Source organism: Oncorhynchus gorbuscha, linkage group LG01 (genome assembly GCF_021184085.1).
Source record: "Oncorhynchus gorbuscha isolate QuinsamMale2020 ecotype Even-year linkage group LG01, OgorEven_v1.0, whole genome shotgun sequence".
Taxonomy (NCBI): Eukaryota; Metazoa; Chordata; class Actinopteri; order Salmoniformes; family Salmonidae; genus Oncorhynchus; species Oncorhynchus gorbuscha.
Window position 1 is genome coordinate 108,723,641 of NC_060173.1, and position 18,805 is coordinate 108,742,445.

General features: G+C 45.9%; 1 protein-coding gene and 1 pseudogene across 3 annotated transcripts in view; one reads left to right on the plus strand and one right to left on the minus strand.

Annotated features, from left to right (window-relative positions):
* LOC124048628 (rho GTPase-activating protein 15-like) overlaps window positions 1-13,730 on the minus strand; it is a 100,878-nt gene extending 87,148 nt beyond the window's left edge. For 2 of the 3 annotated variants that reach the window (XM_046369614.1, XM_046369606.1), the window contains exons 1-3: window positions 13,592-13,730; window positions 12,374-12,548; window positions 1-60 (exon numbers count right to left, since the gene is read on the minus strand). In XM_046369614.1, coding sequence (XP_046225570.1) covers window positions 1-60; window positions 12,374-12,548; window positions 13,592-13,605 — 249 coding nt within the window. In that variant the 5' untranslated portion in view covers window positions 13,606-13,730. Of the gene's footprint in view, window positions 61-12,373; window positions 12,549-12,836; window positions 12,862-13,591 lie in introns of those variants that run through there. The other variant, XM_046369623.1, reaches the window with a different exon arrangement.
* Window positions 13,731-15,937: 2,207 nt separating this feature from the next.
* LOC123990705 lies at window positions 15,938-17,766 on the plus strand (annotated as a pseudogene).
* The last annotated feature ends 1,039 nt before the right edge of the window (window positions 17,767-18,805 follow it).

Sequence of the window (18,805 nt, forward strand, 5' to 3'; positions counted from 1 at the left end):
AGGAGTCTCTACGGGTTCACCAATGTTATGCTGAGACTGGTTCCTCCGGTGGCGAGAGATCTACAGAGAGAAAAACAGAGAAGAAGAGATGACTTTCCTGATGGTTTCAAATCACAACTGTTGCTTGATTGTGGCCTCATTGTCTTAGCTGGTTTTTTATTTTACCTTTAATTAACTAGGCAAGTCAGTTAAGAACAAATTCTTATTTTCAATGATGGCCTAGGAACAGTGGGTTAACTGCCTGTTCAGGGGCAGAACAACAGATTTGTACCTTGTTAGCTCAGGATATGAACTTGCAACCTTTCGGTTACTAGTCCAACACCCTAACCACTAGGCTACCCTGCCGCTACCCTGGTAAAAATGGGTTCGGTGAAAATAAAACAATGCAGCTCGTGTGAAGAGTCCATGTCTGTATTTAACAGCTTTAAAGATGATGCAATATAATACCAAAAAGAGTATGGTGACATGTGTGAAAGTCTCATCACTGCGTTAACCTATTTAAAGTCTACATCGTTAACCTATTTAAAGTCTACATCGTTAACCTATTCTAGTCTACATCGTTAACCTATTCTAGTCTACATCGTTAACCTATTCTAGTCTACATCGTTAACCTATTCTAGTCTACATCGTTAACCTATTCTAGTCTACATCGTTAACCTATTCTAGTCTACATCGTTAACCTATTCTAGTCTACATCGTTAACCTATTTAAAGTCTACATCATAAATGCCTATAGAGTCTCTGACAGTAGTATGTGTGGGAACGCAGTGTGGTTGATGACATGAGACCTCACACTGCGACAACAGATAAACAACTCACACAACCCAGTGCTAATCACAATCAGACCATGATAGTTCACATCATTATAACAGCAACGGAAACACTCATTGCAAAAGACAAAAACAGGGACATGAATACAGCACGGTTATTGATTAATGAGAGATGTGTTAAACCCTGTAGTAAATTAGTAGTAGTAGTAGTAATATTTGTAGTTGCAGTAAAGGTAGATCAGAAAAGGTTGAGCATATACATAGTTGAACCAGTGTTCCGGGTTGCTATAGAAACACAGTATGTACCGTTTGGTATTCAGTTTTTATCCTTCAGCACTATGCTGCCCTGCCCTCTACTGGTCAAATGCCTGTCTTATAGGAATTCCAATAAGGATAGGACTACCCTCGCAGTCCAAACCCCTAGTGAGTCCTTTATTCACTACAACGGGGTCCAGCTATTTTGGGTTGTTATATTTAAGCAATAAGGCCTGACCTGGATACAGCTCTTAGCTGTGGTATATAGGGCAAATTCGACAAATCCCCGAGGTGCCTTATTGCTATTATAAACCGGTTACCAATGTAATTAGAGCAGTAAAAATAAGTTTTGTCCCGTGGTATACGGTCTGATATACCTGTCAGCCAATTGTCATTCAGGGCTGGAACCACCCAGTTCATAATCTCTCATTAATCACAGTGTAGGAGGGGGGAGCAGGATACGGTCCGGCTAGGGTTTAACACGTATGGCAATACATTGGAGGAGGTCAAGAAACAATTACCCTGCTCCCTAGAAACACACACTAATACATGATAGTAACAAACAGTGTTAATGTTTATGTTTGCTACTTGTGATCCTCTGTGTAATGAATGTAATGAAAACTAGGACAGCTCTAATCACAACAACATTCTACACTAGAACACTAGAACACTGATGTAACGTTAGGGCAACGCTGTAACGTTCTGTGTTCGCAGCTATGTTTGTTGGGAGATGTTAGTGAATATGTTTGTAGTCCATAAGATCTGGTTCATTATCTCCAGTAGCCTTTGTACCTCTACTCTGCCCTCTGGACAAACTGTGTTATTGCAGTATGAGGCGTCTCCCAAACAAGTATCGTCTGCATAATTAGCAAACAAGCAACACAACAAACCATGAAGACGTGGCCTCACGGCTGTGATCATCAGAGTGATTCAGGTTGCTGTCAATTATCAATAAACTATATGAAGGTTTGTAATACATGTTAGATACTGAGACTGACTGAAGGTTACTATGGTTTGTTTTAAAGTACATGTGCTGCTGTATTACTCCAGCCAATACATACACATATGTATTGCATGATATGGTCATGAACCACTATGATACGGTCATGAACCACCTCCCTTGTCCCACCCCCCACACATGCGGTGACATCACCCATTACAACCAGCATGTCCAGAGATACAACCTCTCTCATCATCACCCAGTGCCTGGGCTTACCTCCGCTGTACCCGCACCCCACCATACCCCTGTCTGCGCATTATGCCCTGAATATATTCTACCATGCCCAGAAACCTGCTCCTCTTATCCTCTGCCCCCAACGCTCTAGGCGACCAGTTTTGATAGCCTTTAGCCGTACCCTCATACTACTCCTTCTCTGTTCCGCGGGTGATGTGGAGGTAAACCCAGGCCCCGCATGTCCCCAGGTACCCTCATTTGTTGACTTCTGTGATCGAAAAAGTCTTGGTTTTATGCATGTCAACATCAGAAGCCTCCTCCCTAAGTTTGTTTTACTCACTGCTTTAGCACACTCTGCTAACCCTGATGTCCTTGCCGTGTCTGAATCCTGGCTCAGGAAGGCCACCAAAAATTCAGAGATTTCCATACCCAACTATAACATCTTCCGTCAAGATAGAACTGCCAAAGGGAGCGGAGTCGCAGTCTACTGCAGAGATAGCCTGCAAAGTAATGTCATACTTTCCAGGTCCATACCCAAACAGTTTGAACTACTAATTTTGAAAATTACTCTCTCCAGAAACAAGTCTCTCACTGTTGCCGCCTGCTACCGACCCCCCTCAGCTCCCAGCTGTGCCCTGGACACCATTTGTGAATTGATCGCCCCCCATCTAGCTTCAGAGTTCATTCTGTTAGGTGACCTAAACTGGGATATGCTTAACACCCCGGCAGTCCTACAATCTAAGCTAGATGCCCTCAATCTCACTCAAATCATCATGGAACCCACCAGGTACAACCCTAACTCTGTAAACTCATCACTGTCAGCTGGTCTTATTAGGTTCTTTCCCTCTTTCTATCCCTCTCTCTCCCCCCCTCTCTCACTCTCTCGCTCTCTCTTCTCTCTATCGTTCCGTTCCTGCTCCCAGCTGTTCCTATTCCCCTAATCATCATTTAGTCTTCCCACACCTGTTCCCGATCCTTTTCCCTGATTAGAGTCCCTATTTCTCTTCTTGTTTTCCGTACCTGCCCTGTCGGATCCTCATCTATAATTCACCGTGCTGTGTCTATGTTTTGCCCTGTCGTGTCGTGTTTCCCTCAGATGCTGCGTGGTGAGCAGGTGTCTGAGTCTGCTAGGTTCAAGTGCCTTCCCGAGGCAACCTGCAGTTCTCGATCAAGTCTCCAGTCTGTTCTCGTCTTTACGAGTAGTATTATGCTTTTTGTTTTGTAAAGTTTATTACTGGATTAAATACTCTGTTTTCGCCAAGTCGCTTTTGGGTCCTCATTCACCTGCATGACAGAAGGATCCGACCGAGGAATGGACCCAGCGACTACAGACGCTCGTAACACTGCCGTCGAGATCCAAGGAGCCATGCTCGGCAGACACGAGCAGGAATTGTCTGCTGCTCGCCATGCCGTGGAGAACCTGGCCGCTCAGGTTTCCGACCTCTCTGGACAGTTCCAGAGTCTTCGTCTCGTGCCACCTGTTACTTCCTGGCCTGCCGAGCCTCCAGAACCTAGGGTTAATAACCCACCTTGCTACTCCGGGCAGCCCACTGAGTGCCGCTCCTTTCTCACCCAGTGTGAGATTGTGTTCTCTCTCCAACCCAACACATACTCTAGAGAGAGAGCTCGGGTTGCTTACGTCATTTCACTCCTTACTGGCCGGGCTCGAGAATGGGGCACAGCTATCTGGGAGGCAAGGGCTGATTGTTCTAACAATTACCAGAACTTTAAAGAGGAGATGATTCGGGTTTTTGACCGTTCAGTTTTTGGTGGGGAGGCTTCTAGGGTCCTGGCTTCCCTATGCCAAGGTGATCGATCCATAACGGATTACTCTATAGAGTTTCGTACTCTTGCTGCCTCTAGTGACTGGAACGAGCCGGCGCTGCTCGCTCGTTTTCTGGAGGGACTCCACACAGTGGTCAAAGATGAGATTCTCTCTCGGGAGGTTCCTTCCAGTGTGGACTCTTTGATTGCTCTCGCCATCCGCATAGAACGACGGGTAGATCTTCGTCACCAGGCTCGTGGAAGAGAGCTCGCATCAACGGTGTTTCCCTGCTCCGCATCGCAACCATCTCCCTCCTCTGGCTCTGAGACTGAGCCCATGCAGCTGGGAGGGATTCGCATCTCGACTAAGGAGAGGGAACGGAGGATCACCAACCGCCTGTGCCTCTATTGCGGATTTGATGGACATTTTGTTAATTCATGTCCAGTAAGAGGCCAGAGCCCATCAGTAAGCGGAGGGCTACTGGTGAGCGCTACTACTCAGGTCTCTTCATCTAGATCCTGTACTACTATGTCGGTCCATCTACGCTGGACCGGTTCGGGTGCTACATGCAGTGCCTTGATTGACTCTGGGGCTGAGGGTTGTTTCATGGACGAAGCATGGGTTCGGAAACATAACATTCCTTTCAGACAGTTAGACAAGCCTACGCCCATGTTTGCCTTAGATGGTAGTCATCTTCCCAGTATCAGATTTGAGACACTACCTTTAACTCTCACAGTATCTGGTAACCACAGTGAGACTATTTCTTTTTTGATTTTTCGTTCACCTTTCACACCTGTTGTTTTGGGTCATCCCTGGCTAGTATGTCATAATCCTTCTATTAATTGGTCTTGTAATTCTATCCTATCCTGGAACGTATCTTGTCATGTGAAGTGCTTAATGTCTGCCATCCCTCCCATTTCTTCTGTCCCCACTTCTCAGGAGGAACCTGGCGATTTGACAGGAGTGCCGGAGGAATATCATGATCTGCGCACGGTCTTCAGTCGGTCCCGAGCCAACTCCCTTCCTCCTCACCGGTCGTATGATTGTAGTATTGATCTCCTTCCGGGGACCACTCCTCCTCGGGGTAGACTATACTCTCTGTCGGCTCCCGAACGTAAGGCTCTCGAGGATTATTTATCTGTGTCTCTTGACGCCGGTACCATAGTGCCTTCTTCCTCTCCGGCCGGGGCGGGGTTCTTTTTGTTAAGAAGAAGGACGGTACTCTGCGCCCCTGCGTGGATTATCGAGGGCTGAATGACATAACGGTTAAGAATCGTTATCCGCTTCCCCTTATGTCATCAGCCTTCGAGATTCTGCAGGGAGCCAGGTGCTTTACTAAGTTGGACCTTCGTAACGCTTACCATCTCGTGCGCATCAGAGAGGGGGACGAGTGGAAAACGGCGTTTAACACTCCGTTAGGGCATTTTGAGTACCGGGTTCTGCCGTTTGGTCTCGCCAATGCGCCAGCTGTTTTTCAGGCATTAGTTAATGATGTTCTGAGAGACATGCTGAACATCTTTGTTTTTGTCTATCTTGACGATATCCTGATTTTTTTCACCGTCACTCGAGATTCATGTTCAGCACGTTCGACGTGTTCTACAGCGCCTTTTAGAGAATTGTCTCTACGTAAAGGCTGAGAAGTGCTCTTTTCATGTCTCCTCCGTTACTTTTCATCGGTTCCGTTATTTCCGCTGAAGGCATTCAGATGGATTCCGCTAAGGTCCAAGCTGTCAGTGATTGGCCCGTTCCAAGGTCACGTGTCGAGTTGCAGCGCTTTTTAGGTTTCGCTAATTTCTATCGGCGTTTCATTCGTAATTTCGGTCAAGTTGCTGCCCCTCTCACAGCTCTTACTTCTGTCAAGACGTGTTTTAAGTGGTCCGGTTCCGCCCAGGGAGCTTTTGATCTTCTAAAAGAACGTTTTACGTCCGCTCCTATCCTCGTTACTCCTGACGTCACTAGACAATTCATTGTCGAGGTTGACGCTTCAGAGGTAGGCGTGGGAGCCATTCTATCCCAGCGCTTCCAGTCTGACGATAAGGTTCATCCTTGCGCTTATTTTTCTCATCGCCTGTCGCCATCTGAGCGCAACTATGATGTGGGTAACCGTGAACTGCTCGCCATCCGCTTAGCCCTAGGCGAATGGCGACAGTGGTTGGAGGGGGCGACCGTTCCTTTTTGTCGTTTGGACAGACCATAAGAACCTTGAGTACATCCGTCAAGCTCGTTGGGCGTTGTTTTTCGCTCGTTTCGAGTTTGTGATTTCTTACCGTCCGGGTAGCAAGAACACCAAGCCTGATGCCTTATCCCGTCTGTTTAGTTCTTCTGTGGCTTCTACTGATCCCGAGGGGATTCTTCCTTATGGGCGTGTTGTCGGGTTGACAGTCTGGGGAATTGAAAGACAGGTTAAGCAAGCACTCACGCACACTGCGTCGCCGCGCGCGCGCTTGTCCTAGTAACCTCCTTTTCGTTCCTGTTTCCACTCGTCTGGCTGTTCTTCAGTGGGCTCACTCTGCCAAGTTAGCTGGTCATCCCGGTGTTCGAGGCACTCTTGCGTCTATTCGCCAGCGCTTTTGGTGGCCGACTCAGGAGCGTGACACGCGCCGTTTCGTGGCTGCTTGTTCGGACTGCGCGCAGACTAAGTCGGGTAACTCTCCTCCCGCCGGTCGTCTCAGACCGCTCCCCATTCCTTCTCGACCATGGTCTCACATCGCCCTAGACTTCATTACCGGTCTGCCTTTGTCTGCGGGGAAGACTGTGATTCTTACGGTTGTCGATAGGTTCTCTAAGGCGGCACATTTCATTCCCCTCGCTAAACTTCCTTCCGCTAAGGAGACGGCACAAATCATTATCGAGAATGTGTTCAGAATTCATGGCCTCCCGTTAGACGCCGTTTCAGACAGAGGTCCGCAATTCACGTCACAGTTTTGGAGGGAGTTCTGTCGTTTGATTGGTGCGTCCGTCAGTCTCTCTTCCGGGTTTCATCCCCAGTCTAACGGTCAAGCAGAGAGGGCCAATCAGACGATTGGTCGCATACTACGCAGCCTTTCTTTCAGAAACCCTGCGTCTTGGGCAGAACAGCTCCCCTGGGCAGAATACGCTCACAACTCGCTTCCTTCGTCTGCTACCGGGTTATCTCCGTTTCAGAGTAGTCTGGGTTACCAGCCTCCTCTATTCTCTTCCCAGCTTGCCGAGTCCAGCGTTCCCTCCGCTCAAGCGTTTGTCCAACGTTGTGAGCGCACCTGGAGGAGGGTGAGGTCTGCACTTTGCCGCTACAGGGCACAGACTGTGAGAGCCGCCAATAAACGCAGGATTAAGAGTCCTAGGTATTGTTGCGGCCAGAGAGTGTGGCTTTCCACTCGCAACCTTCCTCTTACGACAGCTTCTCGTAAGTTGACTCCGCGGTTCATTGGTCCGTTCCGTGTCTCCCAGGTCGTCAATCCTGTCGCTGTGCGACTGCTTCTTCCGCGACATCTTCGTCGCGTCCATCCTGTCTTCCATGTCTCCTGTGTTAAGCCCTTTCTTCGCACCCCGTTCGTCTTCCCTCCCCCCTCCCGTCCTTGTCGAGAGCGCACCTATTTACAAGGTACATAAGATCATGGACATGCGTTCTCGGGGACGGGGTCACCAATACTTAGTGGATTGGGAGGGTTACGGTCCTGAGGAGAGGAGTTGGGTTCCGTCTCGGGACGTGCTGGACCGTTCACTCATTGATGATTTCCTCCGTTGCCGCCAGGATTCCTCCTCGAGTGCGCCAGGAGGCGCTCGGTGAGTGGGGGGGTACTGTCATGTTTTGTCATTAATTATCATGTCTTGTCCCTGTGCTTCCCATTCTATTCGTTTCCCTCTGCTGGTCTTATTAGGTTCTTTCCCTCTTTCTATCCCTCTCTCTCCCCCTCCCTCTCTCACTCTCTCGCTCTCTCTTCTCTCTATCGTTCCGTTCCTGCTCCCAGCTGTTCCTATTCCCCTAATCATCATTTAGTCTTCCCACACCTGTTCCCGATCCTTTTCCCTGATTAGAGTCCCTATTTCTCTTCTTGTTTTCCGTACCTGCCCTGTCGGATCCTCATCTATAATTCACCGTGCTGTGTCTATGTTTTGCCCTGTCGTGTCGTGTTTCCCTCAGATGCTGCGTGGTGAGCAGGTGTCTGAGTCTGCTAGGTTCAAGTGCCTTCCCGAGGCAACCTGCAGTTCTCGATCAAGTCTCCAGTCTGTTCTCGTCTTTACGAGTAGTATTATGCTTTTTGTTTTGTAAAGTTTATTACTGGATTAAATACTCTGTTTTCGCCAAGTCGCTTTTGGGTCCTCATTCACCTGCATGACACGGGTATCCTGGAAGGACATTGACCTCATCCCGTCAGTTGAGGATGCATGGTCATTCTTTAAAAGTAACTTCCTCACCATTTTAGATAAGCATGCTCCGTTCAAAAAATGCAGAACCAAGAACAGATACAGCCCTTGGTTCACTCCAGACCTGACTGCCCTCGACCAGCACAAAAACATCCTGTGGCGGACTGCAATAGCATCGAATAGCCCCCGTGATATGCAACTGTTCAGGGAAGTCAGGAACCAATACACGCAGTCAGTCAGGAAAGCTAAGGCCAGCTTCTTCAGGCAGAAGTTTGCATCCTGTAGCTCCAACTCCAAAATGTTCTGGGACACTGTGAAGTCCATGGAGAACAAGAGCACCTCCTCCCAGCTGCCCACTGCACTGAGGCTAGGAAACACGGTCTCCACCGATAAATCCATGATTATCGAAAACTTCAATAAGCACTTCTCAACGGCTGGCCATGCCTTCCGCCTGGCTACTCCAACCTCGGCCAACAGCTCCGCCCCCCACGTAGCTCCTCACCCAAGCCTCTCCAGGTTCTCCTTTACCCAAATCCAGATAGCAGATGTTCTGAAAGAGCTGCAAAACCTGGACCCGTACAAATCAGCTGGGCTTGACAATCTGGACCCGCTATTTCTGAAACTATCTGCCGCCATTGTCGCAACCCCTATCACCAGCCTGTTCAACCTCTCTTTCATATCGTCTGAGATCCCCAAGGATTGGAAAGCTGCCGCAGTCATCCCCCTCTTCAAAGGGGGAGACACCCTGGACCCAAACTGTTACAGACCTATATCCATCCTGCCCTGCCTATCTAAGGTCTTCGAAAGCCAAGTCAACAAACAGGTTACTGACCATCTCGAATCCCACCGTACCTTCTCCGCTGTGCAATCTGGTTTCCGAGCCGGTCACGGGTGCACCTCAGACACACTCAAGGTACTAAACGATATCATAACCGCCATCGATAAAAGACAGTACTGTGCAGCCGTCTTCATCGACCTCGCCAAGGCTTTCGACTCTGTCAATCACCATATTCTTATCGGCAGACTCAACAGCCTCGGTTTTTCGGATGACTGCCTTGCCTGGTTCACCAATTACTTTGCAGACAGAGTTCAGTGTGTCAAATCGGAGGGCATGCTGTCCGGTCCTCTGGCAGTCTCTATGGGGGTGCCACAGGGTTCAATTCTCGGGCCGATTCTTTTCTCTGTATATATCAATGATGTTGCTCTTACTGCGGGCGATTCCCTGATCCACCTCTACGCAGATGACACCATTCTATATACTTTCGGCCCGTCATTGGACACTGTGCTATCTAACCTCCAAACGAGCTTCAATGCCATACAGCACTCCTTCCGTGGCCTCCAACTGCTCTTAAACGCGAGTAAAACCAAATGCATGCTTTTCAACCGATCGCTGCCTGCACCCGCATGCCCGACTAGCATCACCACCCTGGATGGTTCCGACCTTGAATATGTGGACATCTATAAGTGGTGTCTGGCTAGACTCTCCTTCCAGACCCACATCAAACATCTCCAATCGAAAATCAAATCAAGAGTCGGCTTTCTATTCCGCAACAAAGCCTCCTTCACTCACGCTGCCAAGCTTACCCTAGTAAAACTGACTATCCTACCGATCCTCGACTTCGGCGATGTCATCTACAAAATGGCTTCCAACACTCTACTCAGCAAACTGGATGCAGTCTATCACAGTGCCATCCGTTTTGTCACTAAAGCACCTTATACCACCCACCACTGCGACTTGTATGCTCTAGTCGGCTGGCCCTCACTACATATTCGTCGCCAGACCCACTGGCTCCAGGTCATCTACAAGTCCATGCTAGGTAAAGCTCCGCCTTATCTCAGTTCACTGGTCACGATGGCAACACCCATCCGTAGCACGCGCTCCAGCAGGTGTATCTCACTGATCATCCCTAAAGCCAACACATCATTTGGCCGCCTTTTGTTCCAGTACTCTGCTGCCTGTGACTGGAACGAATTGCAAAAATCGCTGAAGTTGGAGACTTTTATCTCCCTCACCAACTTCAAACATCAGCTATCCGAGCAGCTAACCGATCACTGCAGCTGTACATAGTCTATAGGAAAATAGCCCACCCATTTTCACCTACCTCATTCCCATACTGTTTTTATACTGTTTTTATTTATTTATTTTTCTGCTCTTTTGCACACCAATATCTCTACCTGTACATGACCATCTGATCAATTATCACTCCAGTGTTAATCTGCAAAATTGTATTATTCGCCTACCTCCTCATGCCTTTTGCACACATTGTATATAGACTGCCCATTTTTTCTACTGTGTTATTGACTTAATTGTTTATTCCATGTATAACTCTGTGTTGTCTGTTCACACTGCTATGCTTTATCTTGGCCAGGTCGCAGTTGCAAATGAGAACTTGTTCTCAACTAGCCTACCTGGTTAAATAAAGGTGAAAAAAAATATATATATATATATGATACAGTTGTAGACCACTATGATACGGTCATGAACCACTATGATACGGTCATGAACCACTATGATACGGTCGTGGACCACTATGATATGGCCATGAACCACTATGATATGGCCATGAACCACTATGATATGGCCATGAACCACTATGATATGGCCATGAACCACTATGATATGGCCATGAACCACTATGATATGGCCATGAACCACTATGATATGGTCATGAACCACTATGATACGGTCATGAACCACTATGATACGGTCATGAACCACTATGATACGGTCATGAACCACTATGATACGGTCATGAACCACTATGATACGGTCATGAACCACTATGATACGGTGGTGGACCACTATGATATAGTCATGAACCACTATGATACGGTGGTGGACCACTATGATATGGTCATGAACCACTATGATATGGTCATGAACCACTATGATACAGTCGTGGACCAGTATGATATGGTCATGAACCACTATGATACAGTTGTGGACCACTATGATATGGTCATGAACCACTATGATATGGTCATGAACCACTATGATACGGTCATGAACCACTATGATATGGTCATGAACCACTATGATACGGTCGTGGACCACTATGATATGGTCATGAACCACTATGATACGGTCGTGAACCACTATGATACGGTCATGAACCACTATGATATGGTCATGAACCACTATGATACGGTTGTGGACCACTATGATACGGTTGTGGACCACTATGATATGGTCATGAACCACTATGATATGGTCATGAACCACTATGATACGGTCATGAACCACTATGATACGGTCATGAACCACTAAGATACGGTTGTGGACCACTATGATATGGTCATGAACCACTATGATATGGTCATGAACCACTATGATACGGTCGTGAAACACTACGATACGGTCGTGAACCACTATGCTAAATGGAGGTGTCAACTGACCACGTAGCCACTTACGAGAAAGATGAAATGGTTGGGGTTATGTCCAGTTCATTGTCAACATGGTAGCTACATTATTCCAAATATGCTGCATCAGATTGCTCATTTTGTAAATGCATCATCTGTTTTATCTTTACCCTGATTTTCCCACAGGGAAGTGCTCAGTCAAACAGAGATCAGCGCAATTAAGCAAATGATAATCACCTAATGTGATACAACGGTTTATAAATGCTATAATCATAATTACTGGAATTTATGTAAACACAGTTCACCAAATGACAAACAACATTCAATAAGCAGATTCAAATCTGCTTTAACATTGTATAATACGAGAGCAGTGTGTGTGTGTGTGTGTGTGTGTGTGTGTGTGTGTGTGTGTGTGTGTGTGTGTGTGTGTGTGTGTGTGTGTCAGTGTGAGTGTGAGCGTGTGTGTCAGTGTGAGTGTGTATGCGTGTGTGTGTGTGTGTGTGTGTGTGTGTGTGTGTGTGTGTGTGTGTGTGTGTGTGTGTGTGTGTGTGTGTGTGTGTGTGTGTGTGTGTGTGTGTGTGTGTGTGTGTGTGTGTGTGTGTGTGTGTGTGTGTGTGTGTGTCTGTATATATGTGTGTGTGTGTGTATATGTGTGTTTGTATTTGTGTGTATGCATCTCTTTGTGCACATGTCCTATACTTACAGGTCTGGGAGGCAAGTCAGGGTCCTGCAGGACCATGGACTTGGTTTGACTCAGGCGATCCCCGCCGATCTGAGAGTTCTTGATACGCATCTGGACCGTACCTGGTGCTGCTCCGGTCACCTGGTGCGGGAGAATCAGAGTCGGCTGATTCCCTGCGCTCTGAAGATTGGTGATTCTGGTCAAAAGGAGGAGAAACACAAGTGGGATGTTCAGATTAAAATATTGTTCAAAAATAATTATTATCCGATTGATACGATTTCTAATGAATCAATGGATGTAAAATGCTCTACAGAAGGCTGTTTTTAGGAACATTTAAAGGCAGACATGGCAGGAAGTGTATTCTAAGCTTGAGGAATTTAGCTTTTCTTTCCGTAGTGGTTGTCTCATCGTCTGCTCAAGTTTGGGGTTCTCGCTAATAATAAACAATCTACCCACTGAAAAAAGTAGAATTCGATCTAAGTACCAAGGCTCATTCAGCAAGGTCACATAGTAGTTCAGCGTTGGCTTTTAACCTAATGTGCATTTTTTTTGAGACGTTTCACAAAGTGTCTCACAACAGGAAGCAAATCTCAACCTCCACACCCAAAATAATTGAACAGATTAACACGTCAACAGCTGTGTATAGTGATGGTTTGCATAGACCCTAACATCTCTCTGCATCGTTGATTACAACACAAACAATTGTGTAAACATGACCATGGTAATACAAATTGTGATATTGTTATGAGGCTTATGTTGTAAAGACGTACAGTGCAGAAATGTCAATTGAAAGTCAGTATAGTGGATGCAGTTGTATTGATATCACAGATTTGTAGATTGTGAGTTTAACAAGTTAGAAAAATCCTAAACTTCAGAAAATAAAATTTAAAAAAGAGACAAAAAAATAACATTTTGGTGAAATTCAAACATTTTGAACCACCAATTCTACTTCTATCCTGTTTTAACTGCATGTAGAACACCATTTACTATGTTATAACAATTCAGGACTATAATACTCAAGAATAACACACGTATCAACAACTTTCCACCGACTAACTGCATATAGTAAGTAATGGCCCAGGCACCTGATGCCATTGCCTAGGCGTTACATCTCTATAAGTCACCAATGACCCCCCCACTAAAACTCCCAAAACTTTTAAGAATGATTCAACAAAAATGACAGCATCCTTCATTTTTCAAAACCACTCCATCCACACACTAGAATTCTGTCTTTCTTACCTCGTCCCCGCCATCTTTCTATCAAATCAATCAGCCTCAGATCACAAAAAGAAAAGAGATAGAGAGAAAGAGAAAGAGTGCACGTTTTACATTTAGAGGAAGTAGGTTTCATCACATGGTGTAGTCAAACCACCATGTCTTTCACTACTGCTCCACAGTTGATGTGAACGTGTGTTACGCGTCGCAGGCCCGGGTCCCCACTTCCTGAAAGATGTCACTTGCACAGAATTAGTCTGACTGAAACTTCAACTTCAGAACTGAATAGACATTGATAACAGGCGTAGATGTGAGATCTGTCCATCACACAATCTGAGAACAAGGTAGATCAGAGTGTTGGGGTACGAGTAGGTTTCTCAGCCTGTTCTTAGTAACAGCTTGTTCCAAAACATATCCCTTGCCAAAAGTGCTATTTGAAAGATAATGGTACATAATGTTGTCTTAATTTAAATTCCTATTGTGTTCCAGTGATCTTTTACAGATTGTTTTCGCAAGGGAGCAGCATTCTTCCATACACAATATGAATGGTTTATACTTTACATCAAGATTTTTCCCAAAAGACGTAAAATAACTTGGTAACATTATCAAAAGAGTTACTGGGCCCCAAAACAATTGTTTGTTGATGAAATTGGTTGAATCAGGAAATGACATCATTAGGGTTTTCTTGTGGTCTGGGTGATTCACCCCTGAGAGCCTTTTTTTAATGTACAAAAACAAGCTATTTTACTGAACAATACAAACTGTGGTGTTCATGGATACCATCCTTGGTTCAGTGTTAGCACAACAACCTGTAAAGGTTTTATATGGCACATAGAATGGGGAATAGACCGTGAGTAAAGTGTACAATCGTCAAAGAGCAATGAATTTCCCATTTACCTCCAGCAGATGGGGCAATTGCAATTTCAGAATCGCAATCCCATTGGCCTTCAATCCAGGAAGTGTTTGTCATAACTCATGTGAAAGCCTTGTTGCCTTGTATGGAGCTGAGAAACGGTGGAGACTGAGAAGGCAAAATCTAAGGTATAGAATCACATGAAGGGAACAAACGCTCCACCTACATAAGTCTCTGAGATCCACCAACAGTCCAAGGGAGCCATTGACAGCACGAGCTCCACTTGTGTTGTGTGTTCTGCAATTCTACACAAGACATTCATACCTTAACATCCTGTAACGTTGTGCCTCCCTGAATTGACCATGAATGGTTCAGTGACTCACATATGAGACAGTGTATCCTTATCTCATCTTAACAGCCTAAAAGGTATTGTGAAGTTTTTTCTTTATTTGAAATGTGTATGCATTTTTTCTCCATCCAAAGCAACATTCAATTAGTCAATGATCTAATGCAATCTTTAACAGAAGTAATTAAACGCTACCACCACCACCACTACAACCGTCATTCCAACCAAATCTCAACATTTCAGAGGAGGTTCCCCTGGAACAGAGGTGCTGAGTGGAGCAGGAGACATTTGAGAATGATGGAGCGCTCATCCGTGAGGAAGTGCAGAAGATAGGAAGTCTAGAGAAGCTGAATGCCAAAGAGTTCCCGATAAGTGATGACACTGTCATGCACTTGACTACAGCTGAAGTCCTGGTCAAGGTGGTGGAGGGGGGAGAGGGCATTCTTCCCTGTGCTGTATCGAGTGGAGAAGTACATTGTAAACATGGAAGACGTGGTTGGAAGAGCAGCAGGTTCAGTGCATTCAGAAAGTATGCAGACCCCTTGACTTTTCACATTTGGTTACGTTACAGCCAAGACCAAGAACCCGATCTTCACTCTGACAGAGCTCAAGAGTTCCTCTGTGGAGATGGGAGAAAATTCCAGACGGAAACCACTCCTCAATAAAAGGCACATGACAGTCCACTTGGAGTTTTCCAAAAGGCACCTAAAGACTCCCAGACCATAAGAAACAAGATGATCTTGTCTGATGAAACCAAGAACTCTTTGGCCTAAATGCCAAGGGTAACGTCTGGAGGAAACCTGGCACCATCCCTACGGTGAAGAATGGTGGTGGAAGCATCATGCTGTGGGGATGTTTTTCAGCAGCAGGGACTGGGAGACTAGTCAGGAACGAGGCAAAGATGAACGGAGCAAAGTACAGAGAAATCCTTGATGAAAACCTGCTCCAGAGCACTCAGGACCTCAGACTGGGGTGAAGGTTCACCTTCCAACAGGACAATGAAACTAAGCACACAGCCAAGACAACGCAGAAATGGCTTCGGGACCAGTCTCTGAATATCCTTGAGTGGCCCAGTCAGAGTCCGGACTTGAACCCGATCGAACATCTCTGGAGAGACCTGAAAATAGCTGTGCAGCAATGCTCCCCATCTAACCTGACAGAGCTTGAGAGGATGTGCAGAGAAGGATTAGAGAAACTCCCCAAATACAGGTGTGCCAAGCTTGTAGCATCATACCCAAGAAGACTCAAGGCTGTAATCGCTGCCAAAGGTGCTTCAACAAAGTACTGAGTAAATACAAAGTCTAAATACTTATGTAAATGTGATATTTCTGTTTTTTATTTTTAACATATTTGCTAAAATGTCAAAAAATATTTTTTGCTTTGTCATTATGGGTTATTTTATGTAGATTGATAAGGGGGAAAAAACAATTGAATCAATTTTAGGAGAAGGCTGTAACCTAATAAAATGTGAAAAAAAGGCAAGGGGTCTGATTACCTTCCGAAGGCACTGTAGAGAGTCATAATGCACTGTATTTTTTCTGTTGTGTGTCATGTCTTGTTGTCACAATGTAAACAGGACACCCAAAGGAGTGTCAATGCTTCTGCACACTGGGGCACGGCACACTTAAACAAACATGTTGATCTCCCTTCAATGCAAGAATTATACTCCCTCTCTCTCCTCTGTATCATGCTCTACAACATCCGCAGAGTACGACCCTGCCTCACACAGGAAGCGGCGCAGGTCCTAATCCAGGCACTTGTCATCTCCCGTCTGGATTACTGCAACTCGCTGTTGGCTGGGCTCCCTGCCTGTGCCATTAAACCCCTTCAACTCATCCAGAACGCCGCAGTCTGGTGTTCAACCTTCCCAAGTTCTCTCACGTCTTCTCTCCACTGGCTTCCAGTTGAAGCTCACCGCTACAAGACCATGGTGCTTGCCTACGGAGCTGTGAGGGGAACGGCACCTCAGTACCTCCAGGCTCTGATCAGGCCCTACACCCAAACAAGGGCACTGCGTTCATCCACCTCTGGCCTGCTCGCCTCCCTACCACTGAGAAGTACAGCTCCCGCTGCCCAGTCAAAACTGGGCCCCCAATGGTGGAACAAACTCCCTCACGACGCCAGGACAGCGGAGTCAATCACCACCTTCCGGAGACACCTGAAAACCTCTTTAAGGAATACCTAGGATAGGTTAAGTAATCCCTCTCACCCCACCCCCTAAGTTTTAGATGCACTATTGTTAAGTGACTGTCCCACTGGATGTCATAAGGTGAATGCACCAATTTGTAAGTCGCTCTGGATAAGAGCGTCTGCTAAATGACTTAAATGTAAATGTAATGTATTGACAGCATTGCCAGGCGCATATGGAGAACTGAGAGGGGCATTAAATGATTCCTTCTGCAGGAAGGGTGGAGGGTGTGGGGCAGCCGTGAGGGCCATGTGTATTGGCCTGCACTTGAGTAGGAGCACAGGCTGACAGCAGTCAGTGTGGAGAGTGGGCGTCTGACCCACCACCACCCCACAGGCCTAATGTGACATATTCCCATGAGATTGTCCCGTTTGTTTACACAACATTTTCTAACTACCAGGGACTACTTTGGGACTCAGTGGAGAACCTATTTGGAAAAGAGAGGCATACAGAATGGGAAGAGCAAACCCCAGTTCCCAGAGCGCGACAGAGTGAAGGACAGGTAGTGTTTCTATAGGGAGGTTAGCTTCAAGGGGGTATGTGGTGCCAGTGGGCACAATGCTCCCATGATAGCTTACGACGCCCTCCTAAAGGCAGGCGACTCCTGGGTGGACTTGGCCAATCACGGCTTCTTCCACGGTGGGAACAGCGACTCCACATCCGCGATCGCTACTGCCTGGTGGGGCGCGCTGTTTGGCTTCAGAGGGGTGCCAGAGAGCAAATATCAGCTGGAGTACCGTGACAGGCTAGCCAGGCTTGGGCAGCAGCTGTATGAGCTCAGGGGAAACCCTCTTGGTACTGAGAAAGAGTGATGCAAAGTAAACCAATAGATGGTCAACTCCGTTATATTTCCTGCAGTTGATTAGTAATTTCAGCAACTTAAAAAAAATGTAATGCTTAAATTTTATCATCCCTTTATTTTATTTGTTTTAAAGAATATGACTGGATGTGTAAATGTTAGTAAGAGAATAGGGATTTATCTCAAGCTGCAGTCCAACTACTGACCACATATAGAGCCATTAGCATCTACAGAATTTGCTCAAACATTTTCACTTATGGCAATAAACAAACACATTTCCAGCCTAGAATCAATCCTTCACTAACATACATAATGCTACAGTTGCTGTGCTAATGTTGTAGTATTTAAGGTATGACAGAGTGTAAAAAGGGATTGTTTGATTTCAGATTAGACTGATGTTTTTGTGTACATCTTCAACATGAAGACTGCAAGTACAGTGATGACCAGAGGGTGGCAGTGTGACTAAACAAATCTCTCTCTCTCAAAGTATATTTCCACACTATGAGGTTGGAATGTTACTGTGAAATTGAGAAAATTATGATAATGCCCTTTTAATGTAAGTGCAGTTTGTAAAGACCACCTGAAATGTCAGCCTTTATTGGTGGGATGGAGTTTTGTCCTGCTAGTTTTCAGTTTTCCCCTCCTCACACCCAAAACTAAACTAGCAAAATTCTTGCTTGAGAAATTGACATTGCTAAGAAGCATTTTTGTTGTTGTTTATTCACAGTAGGATATTTCATTGTTGCCCAGAAAGTATTTGCTATTGAGTGGAAAATGGCTGCGTTGGACCTTGACGTACGTTTTCCTGTCTGCTGATAACTGAAGAGTAGCCTATGTCCTATGTCCTATGTCCTATGTCCTATGTCCAGTGGCATCCTGGATGCCAAGGGAACCCAGGCTTCCCATTTATTATTATATATATATTTTTAAATACATAAAATAATGTATCTTTCATCTCTGTGTTTCATAATTTTCTTTAAATTTGCCACAGGCTAAATGTATCTCACAGGAGAAAGCATCCGAGTGAGTGAAACAGCGGCCCTCTGTCTCTC